The sequence below is a fragment of the Nerophis lumbriciformis genome, linkage group LG28 (assembly GCF_033978685.3).
Source record: "Nerophis lumbriciformis linkage group LG28, RoL_Nlum_v2.1, whole genome shotgun sequence".
Classification (NCBI taxonomy): Eukaryota; Metazoa; Chordata; class Actinopteri; order Syngnathiformes; family Syngnathidae; genus Nerophis; species Nerophis lumbriciformis.
The window spans coordinates 10,876,614-10,889,648 of NC_084575.2; the positions used below are offsets into that span (position 1 = coordinate 10,876,614).

At 39.3% G+C, this 13,035-nt stretch overlaps 2 protein-coding genes across 2 annotated transcripts in view; one reads left to right on the forward strand and one right to left on the reverse strand.

Moving 5' to 3' along the window:
• Window positions 1–3,502, reverse strand: part of camk1a (calcium/calmodulin-dependent protein kinase Ia) — a 59,756-nt gene extending 56,254 nt beyond the window's left edge. Inside the window, exon 1 of the mRNA XM_061923582.1 lies at window positions 3,307–3,502. The gene's annotated coding sequence lies outside the window, so the exon portion shown is untranslated. The remainder of the gene's footprint in view (window positions 1–3,306) is intronic.
• A 4,380-nt stretch (window positions 3,503–7,882) lies between these two features.
• Window positions 7,883–13,035, forward strand: part of LOC133570841 (protein polybromo-1-like) — a 34,224-nt gene continuing 29,071 nt past the window's right edge. The window contains exons 1-3 of the mRNA XM_061923584.1: window positions 7,883–7,990; window positions 11,081–11,234; window positions 11,308–11,405. Coding sequence (XP_061779568.1) covers window positions 11,103–11,234; window positions 11,308–11,405 — 230 coding nt within the window. The 5' untranslated portion in view covers window positions 7,883–7,990; window positions 11,081–11,102. The remainder of the gene's footprint in view (window positions 7,991–11,080; window positions 11,235–11,307; window positions 11,406–13,035) is intronic.

A 13,035-nucleotide genomic window follows, 5' to 3' on the forward strand; every position in this document is an offset into this window, starting at 1 on the left:
CGGCGGTCAGCAGCACCGCGTATTTTAGCCACCTAAAAAAATACAAAAATAGTAAAATAAAGGTCAGTTAAAATGTATACTATATTATGAATATGTGTACCGTTTTAGCTAGCTTTCTGACATACTGTTGGTTGTTTACCTCAGTGGTCCCCAACCACCGGGCCGCGGCCCGGTACTGGTCCGTGGATCGATTGGTATCGGGCCGCACAAGAAATATATATATATTTTTTTTTTCTTTTTTTAATTAAATCAACATAAAAAACACAAGATACACTTACAAGTAGTGCACCAACCCAAAACAACTCTCTCCCCCCTTTTGTTCTGGGCATTGAACATGAAGACTCTTCCTTCACTGTTCCGAGTGGCCATGAGAGTCTTGGCAGTGCCTGCCTCCAGTGCTCCAGTGGAGCGAGTTTTCAGCCATGGTGGCATCATACTATGCCCCCATCGTGCACAAATGACTGACAGACTCTTGGCTAATTTGGTCTTTTGCAAATGCAATGCAGCATAGGGCCCTGACATATAAAAAGTACAACTTTTTTGTTATGTTCACATATATGTCATGTTTTTTCAATGTTAACACTTTTGTACAAATAAGTACATTTGCACTTTATTTTTCAATGTGTTTGTTCTGTAAAGGAATGAGTTAATGTTTAAAATGATTGGTTAATAGTGCTATTACAAAGTGCAATGTCAGCACAATTTTCTTTCCTGCAATTTAAAATGCAGTTGTTTTAATAAATAAATACAGCGTTTGAAAAGCATACACAATCTGTGTTAATATATTAGTCTGTGGTTAAAAGGACTTGAAAGGACTCGAAACTCAAAATGCAGGACTTAGGACTTGACTTGAGACTTTCCAGTCTTGACTTTGGACTTGACTCGGGGCTTGCCTGTCTTGACTCGGGACTTGACTCGGACTTGAGGGCAAAGACTTGAGACTTACTTGTGACTTGCAAAACAATGACTTGGTCCCACCTCTGTTAATAAGTACTTAATAACGACTAATTAAGAGCTAATATGGTACTAATTTGCATGTTGATAAGCAACTAATTAATGGTGAATATGCTCCCCATACTAAAGTGTTACCAATATTGGTTATGTTTTGTTTGAAGTGAGCAGCCTGCATGGACGACCACACGCCTGCAGACGCTTCCCCAGGCCTTCATTTGCTGCCTTCACTTTTGACCTCACAAATGAAAAGCATGTTGAAAAATATTTCAATATGTTTGTTTAAAAAAAATCACACCTTAAAAATGTCACTCCACATCTATTATGGTGTGCAAAGGCCAAATCATTAAAAAAAAACTAAATTCCTTAACATATGTGTCATCAAAGTGGCTCTTTTTGCGCTGACAGGCACAGAGGTGGGAACAAAAAGGCACTATAGAATAAGAGCTAAAGTAGGACAAACAGTAAGAAGAAAACATATACAGGTAAAAGCCAGTAAATTAGAATATTTTGAAAAACTTGATTTATTTCAGTAATTGCATTCAAAAGGTGTAACTTGTACATTATATTTATTCATTGCACACAGACTGATGCATTCAAATGTTTATTTCATTTAATTTTGATGATTTGAAGTGGCAACAAATGAAAATCCAAAATTCCATGTGTCACAAAATTAGAATATTACTTAAGGCTAATACAAAAAAGGGATTTTTAGAAATGTTGGCCAACTGAAAAGTATGAAAATGAAAAATATGAGCATGTACAATACTCAATACTTGGTTGGAGCTCCTTTTGCCTCAATTACTGCACTAATGCGGCGTGGCATGGAGTCGATGAGTTTCTGGCACTGCTCAGGTGTTATGAGAGCCCAGGTTGCTCTGATAGTGGCCTTCAACTCTTCTGCGTTTTTGGGTCTGGCATTCTGCATCTTCCTTTTCACAATACCCCACAGATTTTCTATGGGGCTAAGGTCAGGGGAGTTGGCGGGCCAATTTAGAACAGAAATACCATGGTCCGTAAACCAGGCACGGGTAGATTTTGCGCTGTGTGCAGGCGCCAAGTCCTGTTGGAACTTGAAATCTCCATCTCCATAGAGCAGGTCAGCAGCAGGAAGCATGAAGTGCTCTAAAACTTGCTGGTAGACGGCTGCGTTGACCCTGGATCTCAGGAAACAGAGTGGACCGACACCAGCAGATGACATGGCACCCCAAACCATCACCCAACCATGCAAATTTTGCATTTCCTTTGGAAATCGAGGTCCCAGAGTCTGGAGGAAGACAGGAGAGGCACAGGATCCACGTTGCCTGAAGTCTAGTGTAAAGTTTCCACCATCAGTGATGGTTTGGGGTGCCATGTCATCTGCTGGTGTCGGTCCACTCTGTTTCCTGAGATCCAGGGTCAACGCAGCCGTCTACCAGCAAGTTTTAGAGCACTTCATGCTTCCTGCTGCTGACCTGCTCTATGGAGATGGAGATTTCAAGTTCCAACAGGACTTGGCGCCTGCACACAGCGCAAAATCTACCCGTGCCTGGTTTATGGACCATGGTATTTCTGTTCTAAATTGGCCCGCCAACTCCCCTGACCTTAGCCCCATAGAAAATCTGTGGGGTATTGTGAAAAGGAAGATGCAGAATGCCAGACCCAAAAACGCAGAAGAGTTGAAGGCCACTATCAGAGCAACCTGGGCTCTCATAACACCTGAGCAGTGCCAGAAACTCATCGACTCCATGCCACGCCGCATTAACGCAGTAATTGAGGCAAAAGGAGCTCCAACCAAGTATTGAGTATTGTACATGCTCATATTTTTCATTTTCATACTTTTCAGTTGGCCAACATTTCTAAAAATCCCTTTTTTGTATTAGCCTTAAGTAATATTCTAATTTTGTGACACACGGAATTTTGGATTTTCATTTGTTGCCACTTCAAATCATCAAAATTAAATGAAATAAACATTTGAATGCATCAGTCTGTGTGCAATGAATAAATATAATGTACAAGTTACACCTTTTGAATGCAATTACTGAAATAAATCAAGTTTTTCAAAATATTCTAATTTACTGGCTTTTACCTGTATGTTCAATAGAAGGGATGGGGCAGCTTGAAACCTCCTCACATTATTACTGGCAAGATAGTGTTTCTTATCAAACTGTATTTACAGAAATCTGCTTTTAAATACAATAATCATGCATGTGAGTGCCATGGGAGGAATAGCGTGCAGGAAGAAGAAAAAAGAAAAGCAAATGCATTGTGGGTGTATTGCACCACTCAAAGATGTGGCACGCAAAGCAAGCCTGCATTTTTTTTTTAAATCTTCATGCATGACGTCAAATAATAACGAGGGATAATAAAACGTACCGAAATGGCGATCTGTGCCCGGGATGTGCGGTCCTTGCCTCCGGGATGTGCTGCTGCTGGCCGGGCTTGCATGTGCGCAGCGCAGCTTGCGCTCTTCCTGACGTCAAGACCAGCCCGCGTCTCCTGTGGACGTAAAGTGCAGCATGAAATCACTTTATCACGAGGGGAACACGCAGGAATGTTTCTGCACGAAAACAGCAGCTGAACGGCAGCACATAAACAGCAACAACCCGCAGGATTGGACATGAGGAGTGGTCCATTTCAAAACAAAGGGTTGTGGGAAAAAAAATGAAGAAGCAGGACTTTTAATGATGGAAGTGTGTTTACTTCATACTTGCCAACCCTCCCGAATTTTCCGGGAGACTCCCGAAATTCAGCACCTCTCCCGAAAACCTCCCGGGACAAATATTCTCCCGAAAATCTCCCGATTTCCATGCAGACCTGAGTGAGGACAGCCTTTTTTCATGACGGGAGGACAACAGGGTGACAAGAAATAAATCATCCAGACTAGAGATAAATTGTATTATTATGTTTATCTTACCTAAAAATAAATATATTTATTAATTAAAAAATTTTGCTAAAAACATCAAAATTAATTGTATTTTTATTTGTATTTTTTCTGACTCCTTATTACATCCAGCCATAGAATTATACATTAAAATAAACATATTTGAAATAATTAATTTTAAATTATCATAATAATTCATTTAAAATGACCATATTTAATTATTAAAATAATTGCTTGTTTATCAACAACTTTAGCATTTTATTCATTACATTTTGAAACTCTCAGAAGTCAAGTTATGTTATATTCCTTAATATTTATTTATGCAAGTTTGAAGTATCAATTATCTAAACACAGTTTTGTTTGCATATTTTCAGGATATATATATATATATATATATATATATATATATATATATATATATATATATATGAAATACTTGACTTGGTGAATTCTAGTTGTCAATATACTCCTCCCCTCTTAACCACGCCCCCAACCACGCCCCCACGCCCTCACCCCCCACCTTCCGAAATCGGAGGTCTCAAGGTTGGCAAGTATGGTTTACTTAGCGAACAATTACAATACTATTTATCTTTTTCGTGTGCAGGGTCACTATTTTAGGTCAAAGACTCTAAAAAAAATTGGGACCCATTACCTCCCTGCTTGGCACTCAGCATCAAGGGTTGGAATTGGGGGTTAAATCACCAAAAATGATTCCCGGGCGTGGCCACCGCTGCTGCTCACTGCACCCCTCACCTCCCAGGAGGTGATCAAGGGTGATGGGTCAAATGCAGAGAATAATTTCGCCACATCTAGTGTGTGTGTGTGGGACAATCATGGATTCTTTAACTTTAAATAACGTCACTAAGTTTCCAATGTAAATAAAAGGGAACCAAATCAACTGGCGTCATGTGATAAAGTCTTACGGCATCAAAGTAGAATATTTCTCACACTGGATGAAAAACAATTTGAAAAGGAATTTTACCTTTGCAACCTCATTATAATATTGGCTAAGTTGTATATTCATAAGTGTAAGTTTCTCAATACCCGACCTGTTTTTTTGGGCCTTTAAAAAACAATTAGAACTCTACTTTGAAATGCTTTCTACCTCTAATGACCAAAAAGCTGTGAAAACTATGATGCCCTGTTCCAAATTTGGATTATTTACGGAACTTGTACAAGCCTATAGCAGTGGTTCTTAACCTGGGTTCGATCGAACCCTAGGGGTTCGGTGAGTCGGGCTCAGGGGTTCGGCGGAGGTCAAAACACACCCGACTCATCGTGTAAATAAAAACTTCTCCCTATCGGCGTATCACGGATACGGCAACAGCAGAAGTCACACTGATTTGCAGGTGTGTAATTTGTTGTGAGTTTATGCACTGTGTTGGTTTTGTTCTTTGAACAAGGTGATGTTCATGCACCGTTCATTTTGTGCACCAGTAAAAAAAACATGGTAACACTTTGGTATGGGGAACATATTCACCATTCATTAGTTGCTTATTAACATGCAAATTAGTAACATATTGGCTCTTAACTAGTCATTATTAAGTACTTATTAATGCCTTATTCTGCATGGCCTTATTATAACCCTAACCCTCTAACCCACTAACCCAGTGAATCTTAACCTTGTTGGAGGTACCGAACCCCACCAATTTCATATGCGCATTCACCGAACCCTACTTTAGTGAAAAATAAAATGATTTTTTTTTTTCAAATTCAAGACAAATGTATATGTTTTTGGTAACATTTTATTATGGGGAACATATTCTAAGTAACAAAGACTTAATTTAGAGTTTTTGGACACTAGGGGAACATATTCTAAGTAACAAAGACTTAATTTAGAGTTATTTGGTTAGGGTTAGAGGGTTAGGGTTATAATAAGGCCATGCAGAATAAGGCATTAATAAGTACTTAATAATGACTAGTTAAGAGCCAATATGTTACTAATGTGCATGTTAATAAGCAACTAATTGATGGTGAATATGTTCCCCATACTAAAGTGTTACCATGTTTTATTACTGGTGTACAAAATGAACGGTGCATGAACATCACCTTGTTCAAAGAACAAAACCAACACAGTGCATAAACTCACAACAAATTACACACCTGCAAATCAGTCAGCTGTTGCCGTATCCGTAATACGCCGATAGGGAGAAGTTTTTATTTACACGATGAGTTTGGGTGTGTCTTGACCTCCGCCGAACCCCTGAGCCCGACTCACCGAACCCCTAGGGTTCGATCGAACCCGGGTTAAGAACCACTGCTCTAACCCTAACCCTAACCAAATAACTCCAAATTAAGTCTTTGTTACTTAGAACAGTGGTTCTCAACCTTTTTTCAATGATGTACCCCCTGTGAATTTTTTTTTAATTCAAGTACCCCCTAATCGGGGCAGTATAGCTCGGTTGGTAGAGCGGCCGTGCCAGCAACTTGGGGGTTGCAGGTTCGATCCCCGCTTCCGCCATCCTAGTCACTGCTGTTGTGTCCTTGGGTAAGACACTTTACCCACCTGCTCCCAGTGCCACCCACACTGGTTTAAATGTAACTTAGATATTGGGTTTCACTATGTAAAGCGCTTTGAGTCACTAGAGAAAAGCGCTATATAATTCACTTCACTTCACTTCACTAATCAGAGCAAAGCATTTTTGGTTGAAAAGAAAGAGATAAAGAAGTAAAATACAGCACTATGTCATCAGTTTCTGATTTATTAAATTGTATAACAGTGCAAAATATTGCTCCTTTGTAGTGGTCTTTCTTGAACTATTTGGAAAAAAAGATAGGTTTTTATTTGTATTTATAAAGGATTTTTGAATTGTTGCTATTTTTAGAATATTTTAAAAAAATCTCACGTACCCCTTGGCATACCTTCAAGTATACCCCCAGGGGTACGCATACCCCCATTTGAGAACCACTGACTTAGAATACGGTATGTTCCCCTAGTGTACAAAAAACTCTAAATTAAGTCTTTGTTACTTAGAATATGTTTCCCATACTAAAGTGTTACCAAAAACATATAACTTTGTCTTGAATTTGAAAAAAAAACTAAATTGTATTTTTCACTTAAGAAGGGTTCGGTGAATGCACATATGAAATTGGTGGAGTTCAGTACCTCCAACAAGGTTAAGAACAACTGGCCTATAGGCTTTACATTTCAAAGTCAATCAATCAAAGTTTGTTTATATTACCCTAAATCATGAGTGTCTCAAAGGGCTGCACAAGTCACAACGACATCCTCGGCTCGGGGCGATATAGCTCGGTTGGCAGAGTGGCCGTGCCAGCAACTTGAGGGTTCCAGGTTCGATCCCCGCTTCCGCCATCCTAGTCACTGTCGTTGTTAAAGTTCAAGTTCAAGTACCAATGATTGTCACTTTACCCACCTGCTCCCAGTGCCACCCACACTGGTTTAAATGTAACTTAGATATTGGGTGTCACTATGTAAAAGCGCTTTGAGTCACTCGAGAAAAGCGCTATATAAATATAATTCACTTCAGATCCCACATCAGGGCAAGGAAAAACTCAACCCAATGGGCTACAATGAGAAACCTTGGAGGGGACCGCAGATGTGGGGACCCTCCCCCCTGGGCGACCAGTGCAATGGATGTCGAGTGGATCTAGTTAATAGTGTGAGAGTCCAGTCCATAGTGGGGCGAGCAGGAGATCATCTTGAGTGGAGACAGGTCAGCAGCACAGCGACGTCCTCAACTGATGCACAGATGAGTGGTCTACCCCGGGTCCCGAGCGCAGCATCTGTGGTCACCTAAACTGTGCCCCCCCCATCCGATATTTTGTTACATATATATATATTTTGCATTCTATTTTAGTTACTTAATTAAGTTTACAAACTCCTGGCACGTTTTTTTCTGTTTTTGTACTATTTCTGTACTTGTTTTGATTATTATTTTTTCATTATTGTATGTAAATGTTGCATTTTATAAATAGAGGTTTATAAAATAAAAAAATAAAATACAACATAAAACAAATCTCCAAGGTTTCTTCCATTTTAGAACCCGGTTGCTGTTGCAGTGTCGCTCCCAAACTGTAAGGGGCAGCACTGCTCATTCGGCGCTTTCTAAAAGACGCAAAAGGAGCTCGACTAACTTCCGGTTAGGAGTTTTCAAACACAAGCTAACCCACCGCTAGTCTTCTCAGGGAATTACTGGTTTCTTTGCTGATTTTGTGGTAATGTTGGATTTTTATAACTAATTCTGGACTATTTAGATTCATGTGAATACCAAAAACACGTTTCGGTGACTTATTTGTTGTGAAGCGACATATTAGCGGGGGAGAATCATGCTAACTGTGCTTTGTTTGATACATTCAAGTGATGCTAATGCTAACTTGCCCAGCCTCTTAGCATTTTTATTTTATTCACATTAAAATAAACGAGAACGTATTTTACTAAACAAGCATGTTCGTTGCATGTTCGGGGCGGCATTGCTCGGTTGGTAGAGTGGCCGTGCCTGCAACGTGAGGGTTCCAGGTTCGATCCCCGCTTCCGCCATCCCATTCACTGCCGTTGTGTCCTTGGGCAAGACACTTCACCCACCTGCTCCTAGTGCCGTCCACATTGGTTTAAATGTGACTTAGATAATGGGTTTCATTTAGGGCTGGGCGATATGGCCTTTTATTAATATCTCGATATTTTTAGGCCATGTCACGATACACGATATATATCGCGATATTTTGCCTTAGCCTTGAATGAACACTTGATGCATATTAATTACACCAGTATTTTTTTTAATTTTTTATTCAAGTTTATTCACAATACCATATAACAAATACAATAGTAGTAAAATATCATCATTTAAAGATGTTGGTACGTGAAAGGGTCCCCCAAATAAGCTAGAAGAAGCTTTTGACAGGGGGTCCAGAGGATAGAATATACATGAAATGATGGAATATACATGGAATGATGGAACATGGTAGCAAGTACAACAACAAAAAACAAAACAAAAAACAACGCTATATGATTAACACAAGATAATAGTACTAAAGCAAGCATACACATACATACATACATTCATTCAACCATGCAAAACCCAACAGTAGTCTACCCTACATGAGGCATTAAATATAGGTGGTTAATAGATAAGTTTTTAGTTTATTTTTGAAGTTGGAGAATGGATACAGCATCTTGAGGTTCTCATTAAGCCGGTTCCAAATCTTTGGTCCCCTGCATACAACACTTCGAGCGGTACAATCCAGTAAACGATGTTTCCCTGATATCAAATCTAAGTTACGAGTGTTGTGGGCATGCTGGGGATGGTAGATAGGAACCAAGCTACAGAGCCTTAAATTCAGCCTGTAAATGACTTGATAGGTTAAACAAGCATTTTGATAAATATTGAACTCTGTCAGTCTTAAGAGATGATAATTATGGAATAGATGTCGAGTGGGGGCATTAAACTTGGACCATGACAGGGCCCGTATAATTTTCTTTTGCATAGATTCTAATTTGTGGAGGTAGGTAGGGAAGGTGTTACACCAGATGACATTACAGTAGTTTAGATGTGGTTCAAAGAGAGTTTTATATAGTGTGAGTAGAGCATAAAGAGGAAGATAATGACGAAGGTGAAAGAACAGGCCAACATATTTGGATAATTTGTTTAACAGATGGCTAATGTGACATTTGAAATTGAGGTATTCGTCAATGATGACCCCCAGGAATTTTGTGGAGTACACTCTGTATTTCCTGCCCATTGATGTTGATATGGCAGTGCTCAGTATTTGTCCGGTTTTTATTAGAACGAAATAGAATAACATTTGTTTTATTTACATTAAGTGAGAGCTTATTGCATTTGAACCAGGAATCTACTTTCACAAGCTCTGAATTGACAGTTACTTGTAGATCGTGTAGGCTCCTGTGTGAGGTAAACAAATTTGTATCGTCAGCAAAAATTATTTTATGAAAAGTTTCGGAGGAGTTTACAAAATCATTTATGTATAGGATAAAAAGGAGAGGCCCCAAGATGGATCCCTGGGGAACCCCATAATTTATGGTCATACAGGGTGAATTGTGATCATTGACGCATACACATTGCTGCCTTCCGTATAGGTAAGAGCGGAACCAATCGAGAGGTACCCCTCTGACACCATAGTGATATAGTTTATACAATAAGATCTCAAAGTCAAAGTATGATGATTCTATGTGTCTACATTAAAACATTATTGTTCATACTGCATTAATATATGCTAATTTTAATCTTTCATGCAGAGGCATGACAACTAAGTCAATTTAGCAAAACTGTATTTATTAAACAGTTATTAAGCAGTGGCACAAACATTCATGTCATTTCCAAAACAGAAAGTGCAAGATTGTCAGAGACATTTTAAAGCAAGCTATTAGTGCACTTTTGTGCATGATGTCACTAAGATGACATATCAAAACAACACTAAATTCAAGTGCACTTTTTGTACAGAACGCCACTACAATAGTTAAAAACAAATAAAGTGCACTTTTGTGCAAGATGTCACACAATATATTTCAAAAACTGATTAAAAAAAATGAGCTGCATAATAGGAACTCAAATAGTAGATGTCCTTCGTTCTGTGGTAGGTTCCTGCGGACGTTATCTTCTGTTGTTGATTTTTTTTCATACGGTGTTGATCTGGAAATTGTTGCTTCGGCATTTTGTTGGTGTGGCAACGAACGGAGATGTTGACATGCGGAGTTTCAAGCACTCTTCATTCTCTAGCGGGTGACTTTTCAAATTATGCTACAAATTAGCAGTGCTGCCACTTTTTGTAGCAATGCTTTTTCCGCATAATTGTTCAACATATTCCCGCTTGAAGCCAAACCACCGCCAGACGATGGACCCCGTGCTGTTTTTCTTGGGAATGAATTCTTCCTTCATTTGTTACCAGATTCGCACCTTCTCTCTCTCGTATTACCACTCGCAACGCACCGTTAGCATCACAGCTAATGTTACTTATGTAACTACCTCTCTGCTCTGGGAGGGCGTGTGATGTTGCACGCGTGACGTATGTAAGAAGGTGCGCTTGTTTTTCATGTCTCTGTGAAAAGGAGAGACAAGTAAGAGTGGGAAACGCATGCGGTGTAATGCCCACAGCTAAAAGCAACTGTGTGAGAACATATACTCGAATATCACGATACAGTCATTTTCTATATCACACAGAGACATATATCGATATATCGCCCAACCCTAGTTTCACTATGTAAAGCGCTTTGAGTCACTAGAGAAAAGCGCTGTATAAATATAATTCACGTAACTTCAAAATAAAGTCGACATTGTTTCTTTATTTTTTTAGCCTGTCGTCAAAGCGGGGAGCTATGTTAGCGAAGAGGACAAGAGCCACTTCCCCGTCAAGCAGTGTCAGCGGAGGAGGAGACCTTGACGACGCCTCTGCTCCTGGAAGTGGTCGTAAAAGAAGAAGGGTCGCCAGTGTTCCTCCTGTAGATACGGTGGGTCTTGGAGTATGGCATTTATTTCCCTCTGTGTTTTTTCCCCCGAAGCTAACAAACGCGTGTCGTTTAGATTGCTGTTTGTCATGAGCTGTTCAACGCAGTCAGAGATCACAAGGATGATCAAGGAAGACATCTCAGTGAACTTTTTCTAAGGGTACCAAAAAGAAGGTATTGTAAACCCCTCCATTCATTTACTAGGTACTTAACCAAACATTTCAAATGCAAAATATATGTGACAGGGTCAATTATGTCATGTAAATAATGTATTTTATAATGTTTTATTATTGTTATAATTGCACAAAATGTATATGTTACATGTAGATACCTGAAGATTGTTTGATGTTTTGTTAATGTGGAACCATTGTCTCGTTGTCCCTCCTACTGCAAAAGTTACTGTGACACTTGTCTTTTTATATGCGTTGGACACACCTTCCTACTTCCCTTTTGTCCACGATAACGGGAGAGGGGCTTGACGATTGGCAGAAAATTATTGACAATTGTATTCTCTGTATTATCAGTAAAGTGCATCTGAACAGCAACACATGGTGTCGGTCGTGTTCCATAAAATCCACACAACACAGAGGAAAAGACCACCGGTTATACTTATACAAGCAAATGATACAATTTAAAAGACCTTGGGAAAAAAATTCCAATGGTACTTGAACCATTGCAAAGAGCCAAATTTTAAAGGGGAATTGCACTTTTTGAAAAAAAAATTAGCCTATAATTCACAATCCTTATGAGAGACAATGACACATCCATCCATCCATTTTCTACCGCTTGTCCCTTTTTGGGGTCGCGGGGGGTCGCTGGAGCCTATCTCAGCTGCATTCGGGCGGTAGGCGGGGTACACTCTGGACAAGTCGCCACCTCACCGCAGGGCCAACACAGATAGACAGACAACATTCACACTCACACATATGTCTTTATTTTATGAATGCATTCTCACTCACTTTGTGGACTTCGAAGTGTACACACAGTGTATTAACTTTGTTTAGTATTTGATGTACATGTAAATATTAGTATCTAAAATAGGGAATAGCATGCACTATTAGGACAAGCCATTAATACTTTAACTGTAGCTCTTCAAACATAAAGAGGGAGAAATAATTTCATATGCGGTCCTAACAGACAAAACTGGAAGCAAAGCGACACTTTCAAAGTAAAACCTTTCAAAATGAAAGTCACAACATAAATGTGGAAAATTCTAAACAAGTAGCGCCAAATCTATTGGGGCGGTCCAAATTTGTCAGTGTCAGGCGTCTAGAATGAATGTATGGAAATAACTGCTCAATTTTATTAGGTGGTGTGACTTAGCTGGTAGAGCGGCCGTCCAAAAACTCAAGGGTTTCTGGTACAAATCCAGCTTTTGCCATCCTAGTTACTGCCGTTGCGTCCTTGGGCAAGACACTTCACCCATTTTGCTCCAACTGCCGCTCACACTGGTGTATGAATGTGAATTAATGTTTGGTGGTCATCGGAGAGGATGTCTGCACAAATTGGCAGCCACGTTTCCACTTCAGGGCAGCTGTGGCTAAAAATGTATCTTACCACTATCAATGTGTTTATTATTATTATTAAATGTATCTTACCACCACAAATGCGTTAAATATTATCATTATTATTATTATTAAATGTGGTTTACCACTATCAATCACTGTGAAGCGCTTTTGAATGTCTCGAAAAGCGCTATATAAAATGTAATCCATTATTATTTTTTACTATTGATAAAGCTGTTCATGTAAAAATCTGATATGTGTCTTGCCATCTAAAACCAATAGTCATTTATCTCTTATGG